Consider the following 7,819-nt stretch of genomic DNA (forward strand, 5'->3'; position numbering starts at 1 on the left):
GTCATCCTCATCGTCGTCATCGTCATCCTCATCGTCGTCATCGTCATCCTCATCATCTTCCTCGTCCTTATACATGCTTGGCAGATCTTCGTAATCAGACTCGTTGGGCAAGTTCTCCTTGTCATCCTCGTAGTCAATTATCACGGAGGGCACTTCTCTTCTTTCAAGGGGCGCACACTGAATGCTACCAAGCAAAGCAGAGCTACAGAAGTGGAGGGGAAAAAAACATTAAGTTGTTAACATTTATTTTGCATTTATTCTTTATTTTAAAAAGTTCTTTATTGATAGAATAATCCCAGCAAATCTTCTCAAACCATGTAGGAAGTGACTTAAAACATAAAATACGATTCTGCTACAATGTGCAACGATAGCTTAGAAGCTTGTTAATTCAGGCACAAAGGAAGGAGAGATGTTTTGTGCAGCTCCGGATGAATAAGGCAGCCTAAATACAAACTAAACACATTTAGTGCAGTCCTACGCAATACCCTGCAATTCTCTGCACAACAAARCAGCACCAGATTATGGAGCCTGCAACATTTAAACCAGTGTAAAAAAAAAGAAAAAGAAAAGAAGAATAAGCTTCATGTTTAGGAGGTATCACAGGTTCACTGGTAATATTCTTGATAGAATAATTTTTTTAACAGTCCAGTTGAAGCCTTTTATGATGAGCCGCGGTTACGCAACCAGTCTAAGCTTTCAGACTAATTGTGAGCTCTGACAGGAGCATTACCTCCTTATCCCTGCCCAAATGGCTTTGGTTGAAAAAGAGATCCTAATGTAAGAGGTTATATAATGTCCAATCTACTACTGTGTCCCTCTTTCTCCTAAACATGAAGAAAAACGCAGCTCTTGTCAAGAGCAGCTGGTCATGTTATGTCAGGCCAACTGCTGGAGGGACGCCTACTCCACTGCCCACACATACACACTTTCACTCAAACAAAAAATGAGGCCATGCTGCCCTGTGAGGCAGTGTGCCGATTTAGACCTGTGCAGCAGCACAACGGAACGGGCAGGATGCGACCTCGATAACAAGCACAAAATATTTTGAAAGTCAGTTGCTACTTGAATGCCGCCGTGCGCCAAAACTCGAGGCTTTTCTGAAACGATTAGTCGCGTTTGTGTCGCTTTTGAACAAAACYGCCAACACAGCGGACGAGTAACGGAGCGCTGACCTTTCAAACCTCTGCATGGAGAGCGCCAGGGTTTTATTGAGCTCCTCGATGATGCGGCTGGGGCCGTGCAGGCTGCCGTACTGGAGCTGGAGCGGGTGGCCGTGGCTCTGGTGGAACCCGGACAGTCCGCTGATCTGAGAGGGCAGCAGCGCGCCGTGGTGCGGCGGCATGCCCTGCGGAGGGCCGCACTTTGGTGGAAGCGTGTTGAGGGGACTCGGCGACGGCGACGGGGAGGAGTCCAGCCCCCCCGGAGGCACACAAATCATCACTTTCTTGGGAGGCAGGGGTGGAGAGTGCTTTCCTCCGGGCATGCAGGGCAACTTCACAGGATGGCAAGGATCTTKAGGGAATTTAAGAAGGGAAGGGGAAAAAAAATTAATTATTTCCATTTACTGGAACCAGTGCAAACAGTTAAATACAAGCTCATCAATAATGACTGAGACGTCAATGTAGAGTGGTGAGATTTAGGGCAGGGTGATGCCGGTTCTCGATGCTGACAGATTGATAATGACACAAAGCTGAGTTAACCACAGGGGGGGTTTGTAAGACTAATCCTTTGAACACGTGTGGCATTACAGGTGCATTAAGAACAAGCAATCACAGCTTGTGAACTGCTTCTGACTAACTCAGATAATGAAGCAGTTTGCAGCTGATCTTGGGAATATATATCTAAAAAAGGGGGAAAAAATAAAATAAAAACTTGCCTGTGCTATGGTTTGGGATCCTAGAGAAAGGTTTTGGAGGCAGAGCAGGTGGCTGTTTGTGATAAAGCGGTGGCTTGGCCGGAGTATCCTGATGGTCACTCTGATAAGTGACAGATTTCTTGGTGGGTAAGACCATAGATGACTTAACAGAGGGCTCCTGAGTGCAGACACTGCCGTCCATCGAGGATCGAAATTCAACCGTTGCTAAAGCAGAGGGAGGGGAAAAAAACATACCTCAGACAGACATAACCGCACAAAAATACTTTTTCTTCTTTTAAGGTTTAAACAAAATGATTCAGAGAGATTTATAGACAATAATTTTGTTTAATTCAGTGCACAGCACATTGTAAAACTGAGTGAAAGGTGGACAGAATTCACTGAAAAGCATTTTGAGGCATAGGGTCTGGTTTAAACCAGTTTAAACCATGCATCTACCACTTTGACTTAATTTGTAACACTATTAAATAAAGTAAAAAAAAAACATTGCACGTTTTCTTATCTTGTCTTTCCACTTGTTAAGTGCCAGCTTCTTCCTTTTTCTCCGACACCCCGAGGCAAAAAAAATCTCTCAAATATACACTTAAACCGAGCGCTCCAAAAGTCCCTGTGATGAAAGATTATCTCTAACTGGACTGTGTCAAATCATAAAAAAAATGAACTTCAGAGACTACTGATATAAAAGCAAGATAAATAATTAGACCTTGAAATTCTACGCACCACGTTTTTTTTTTTTTTTTTTTCTGTTTAAAACTGGGATGGCTTCCAGCTTTGTTAAATGAGACTAGAACTACGGAGCGGTATCAGCTCACCTTTTTCAAAGATCTCCTTCAGCACCCCTCTCTTGATGAGCTCATCTCTGCTCTGTCGCAGTGACATCTTCCTCTCCAAAGCTGGAGGTGCAAATAAAACGAAGAAAAGATTATTAAAGAAAATTGTGTAAGCCCATTAATGTTTAATGATTTGTTTAACCTTGGTCATTCTCCCACAATATTTCTGGAGTCCAAAACTGGTGACAGAGTGAACAAATCTTGAAGTATTATTATCATCATCATCATCATCATCATTATTATGACAGCCCCCACTAACCAAACTAACAAAAGACAGTTTCATCTTCTTATTGGGTTTACATTTTGCACCTAGCAACCTTTATGTGCATGCTCCACACAGTTTCAGTTTTTTTGTAATGCATATTTTTTGCACTGCAGCGTTAAAGTGTCACTTACAAATCTGGCAAAGTTACTATAGCATTTTTAGTTGTTTTATGTGTTTCTGTGTGGATGATTATGTGAATAAAAACATTATAAAAGCCAAAAACAGCCAAACAAAATAATGCAAAATACCAAATATAGATACAGCCACTGTAATGTTCACAAAAAGATTTATATTAGATCCTAAATAATAATTTCTTGGCTTTTTCAGAGCGAAAACCGACCATTCAGACAAAAGAGGAGAGTACCTGAAACAGAAAACTTTGAGGTTTGTTATTTGTGAAGACACAATGAAGATGGAAGACAAAGCTAGAAAGCATTATCAAAAGAGACCTTCAAAATAAATAAATTAAAAAAAAAATAAAAACACTAGACATCATTGTACTAGAGATGCTGAAAGATGCTGGAACAGCAGCAGCTCATAGTTACCGGTTGTCATAGGAACACAATATGCTTTCACAGAGCTTTTAAAGAGCTTGGCAGGCAGAAAAATAGATCTGACCTGACCAGCAGAGCTCAATGAAAGGAAGATATATATCACACCACTAATACACTTTGAGCCAACTAAATCGTACACAGTCCTACTAGGTAAACATGTTAGCACGCAGGGTCTGTGGAAATATACAGAAATCTTTCAAAACCCAGGACATATTTACAGTTTCCTCCATCACACAGGCAGTATGGAGAGGCTCTGCCATCAATAATGTACAAAGAAATCCTCCAAAATACGGTAAATTCAAAGTAGACTGTGCTCTTTAATCAAGAGCATTATAGCCTCTTCTATTGGTTTGAAAATTGCAGACTTTTAAAAAATATCTTGGTCTGCACATAAAACATTTTTAAAATACATCAAATACATTCAAAAAGAATGGAATAAAAAAATAATAATCAGGAGCAAAAGCAGGTGAACTCTCATGGGCCACAGATCTTTTAGTTCCTAACAACACCTAAGTTAAATATACCGCATTTGTTCCAATAGTTTTACCAACAGAGTTTGTGTTGACTGACATTTTATGTGCAGACAAAATAATAAAAGAAAAAAAAGCAGCAGTTAATAAATCCTAAATTTTGCTGAAACGATGAGCAGTAGTTCAAAAGAAAAAAAAAAGGTCTCTGTTCACGAAGACAGAAATAGATGCTCCAGCTAAACTTCTTGTAGTAATACATTATGCACCAGATCAAATGTCCCACAGCGACAGTTTGTTTCTATTTATAGGCTTCAAACGTTCAGGCACTCGTCCCATCAGCTGGCTGACWGAAAGCAGTCGACAATCACGTTGGTTATTTGGAAGTCGAAACCGTGCGCACAGGTTCCCACTTGGAAAGAGAAACGAGGACGTGTAACAACACTTGAGCACAGAAGACTCCCACCAGGCCTCTGCAGCACAGCTTCTGCCATCTGTGCTGCATGATCCAAGAGCCTTTCAGAGGGCGACGCAGTCAACGTGGTTTCACCTTCCAAGAAGATTCGGGACAATCTTGGCCAGTTTTGAGCTTCGCGCTGGACGTTTTGAAGCAGCTGTGAATCCAAAATCAAAAGCACAGACCTCCCTTACACACACACATCACATTGAAGTAAGACTAAGAGCAATCATTTAAATAAAGCATTAAAAATCACCACCCTGGACGAAGTTGAACACAAATCGCAACAATTCTAAATATATTGTACCAACTGTTAGATGCTATTTTTGGGACACTTCTGCTGCCAGCCACATCAAAAGTGATTTTTTATATTTTCCTCCCTTGTGAGGCAAAACTAATTCAACATTAGGTCATGTATATCAAGGGGATAGTAAACAGAGTTTTCAAAGAGCTGACCCAGAATCAACAGCAACTGCATCATTTTTCTGACGGGCTGGGTTCGCAACGACTTCATTTAACTGTTTTCGCAAAACATCACAGGCAGTAAAACGTCCCACATCTGGCAAACCCTGGTTAACTTTTTCTTTATTTACAAAAAGTTGTGAATAAATATTTTTAAAAAAAGAACAAAAGTGTCTTCGCAAAAAAAAGCCTAAACTCTCTTGTACCTTTTCTTTTATTTGAGCATGTTRCATACAAGAAACTTCATATGTTTTCAGGCAATTTATAAAAAATTGTGTTTGATGGGCTCAATTTCTTTACATCCAAAGACTCATCCAAGTTTGATACCAAATTCCTGCACAAATATAACCTTTAATGATCTGACATCTCAAGTCTGAATTCCTGTGATCTTAAGCACATCAGCACCAAATCTTTGCCAGAGGGGTTAACCCCGGGCAAMAACAAATAAAAAAAGCTAACACTAGGACTGACAGACGGTGCCATAATGTGCTCAGGGATTATACTGCCATTTTATTCTAAACGAAAAGATAATTATTCACGGCTTTATATGACATAACTGCCATGCCACGAGAAGTGTACAGTTACGCAATACCATTAACTCAAAAGCTTTAATGAGAATATTTTGTCTTCAGATCTAAAAGGAAAACACTGTGCAATGAAATAAATTAAAGGCCTAACCCTTTTTTTTAGAATGCATATTGCCCACCATCTTTCATGCCATAGTTTTAGACTGAGACCATCTTACATTGAGATAAGGTGAAGCTACAGCAGATTCGGGCAAACTTGCTTAGCTGTGGCTGTCATCTTCAATAGGGTTGAGTCCAAAAGTGAAACAGATGTCAACCCAATTACTTTCTGAAAAATTCATTCAGTGATTCATGAGATATTTTGCTAACAGACAGATGGACACACCAACAAACAGGTTATTAAAAGGAAAAAAAATTGTATAGGTCCTCTGGACGGGTTCTTTAATGAAACGTTTCGTCTCTCTTCCGAGAGACTTCTTCAGTCTGAGTTTCAGGCAAAATTCAGGCTTTTGAGTCCTGCCTCCAGGTGACTGATACTCACATCACATGGCCATCGTTCACAGGTGACTCATACTCACATCACATGGCTATCGTTCACACCTAATTAATACCTATTGTTAACAGGGGGTGGAGTGATACTGCCAATGGCAGCGCTGTAGGAGGGGGACAGCTGAAAACAGAGGCCTCCACCTCTGTTTAATGATGGACGGTCTTTCTTTACAAAAATGGCTTCTTTTACTTCTCTCTCAAACCAACGTTCCTCCCTATCAAGAATGAGAACATCCTCATCKCTGAAAGAGTGACCGCTSGCCTGTAAATGAGTGAAAACTGCAGAGTTCTGGCCATTAGAWKTAGCTCGTCTGTGTTGGGACATTCTTTTAACAGGTTATTCCCTCTTTTCCTTTGATGGTGAGCAAGAGCGGAGTTGGTAAAAGGATATTTACGTTAACTCTACATATAGTTCAATGTCCTAAAGCAAGTATGAAGTTAGATGGCCCAAAAGGTGTCCGCAGTCAAATAAGCCAAACTCATCTCAGAAAAGACTCATCGAAAAGTGTAAAAAATGCTACTGTAAAATCCAACTCATTCTCTGTCAATTTGGGAAGTCTACCCCGTCAATTTTATAAGGAATAAAAAGTATAAAAATGAAGGATATTCCACTGTGAAGTGACCCAGTTAGTCAGAACACATTCTACCAGCCCTGAGGCTGAGGAGCTCAAAGTAAGCCTTTTACAGAGAAAACTCTTTGAGACTCAAAAAAAAAAAAAAAACCATTAAAACTTTTATGCACTTGTATCAATGTGAGCTCAAGTCTTGCCACCTTGCAAGGACATGTCAGGCATGTGACCAGACATGTGCTTTGTAATGGATTAACATGAACRAAATCTGACATTTATATCAAAAAACTTTATTAACAATCAACAAGAAAACAGCCTTTAGATGACGGGAGTTTGAAAGGAGGTGTGCTAATTGGATTAAAATAGACACCAAGATAGCATCAGTATATAGCATCAGTATACAAAGCGCCTAACTTAGATCTCCTCCTGATACACCCGCTGTGAAAATTTAGAAAGTGCCATCACACTGCATGCTAAAAAAAACAACAACACACTCACACACAACTGTGAGCACTTCTCTTCATCCTAAGGTGAGAGTGTAACCCCCTCAGAACTGGAATTGATCTGATTAATAGGATACCGCATTGGTAATCTTCTATAGTGCTTAACGTCCAATTATCCAGAACAACATCTCCATACCCAGTGGCTGCTCGACTCCCTACTGATGCAGCAAACATAGTCGAAACTTTGGTTTTTTTGTGAAAACAAAAAGTGCATTGAAGTCTGAAATAAAAGGAGCTCAAGCTATGAAAAGGAAACTGATGTTAGGAGTGCTTTAGGTTGTTTAAAGTGAAATGCAACAACACAGGGAATGCACASTGGGTCCATTAAAGCCAAAGGCCAAGTATTCCTTTAAGGACTGCATATTACCCACCACCTTTCATGYTTGTATTATGAGACTAAAATCAATCACAATCTCATGTAACATGTGATGTAATGTTGCATTATCTGCTTTGAATTATCACTTTAAATATGTGTTGGGGAATGACTGTCAGCTATACCACASCAAATCCCAGCTCCTTACCTGTAAAATTCACTGAGGTATAGCTATTTTTGAGAATGCTAAGGTTAAAAAGAAGCAGCATACATCTTCAATTGGGTTTACTTCAAATGTTAATGAGTGGTAGATGTAAAATTGATAGCTTCTGGGAGTTTCATTGAAATACATCCAGTGGTTCATGAGATATTTTGCTAACAGGCAAGAATTTATGTGGTGCCCCTTGTGCTGTTTTCTATATTACACTGACAATTTACACACACACACAC

General features: G+C 39.9%; 1 protein-coding gene across 1 annotated transcript in view; it reads right to left on the reverse strand.

Annotated features, from left to right (window-relative positions):
* Positions 1-7,819, reverse strand: part of LOC106533925 (phosphatase and actin regulator 1) — a gene marked incomplete in the record, with an annotated part of 28,473 nt that overhangs the window by 14,238 nt on the left and 6,416 nt on the right. The window contains 4 exon segments of the mRNA XM_014030395.1: positions 20-202; positions 1,173-1,512; positions 1,877-2,080; positions 2,686-2,766. Of these exon segments, the coding sequence (XP_013885849.1) occupies positions 20-202; positions 1,173-1,512; positions 1,877-2,080; positions 2,686-2,766 (808 nt within the window).

Source organism: Austrofundulus limnaeus, unplaced genomic scaffold, assembly GCF_001266775.1.
Source record: "Austrofundulus limnaeus strain Quisiro unplaced genomic scaffold, Austrofundulus_limnaeus-1.0 Scaffold6, whole genome shotgun sequence".
Lineage (NCBI taxonomy): Eukaryota > Metazoa > Chordata > Actinopteri > Cyprinodontiformes > Rivulidae > Austrofundulus > Austrofundulus limnaeus.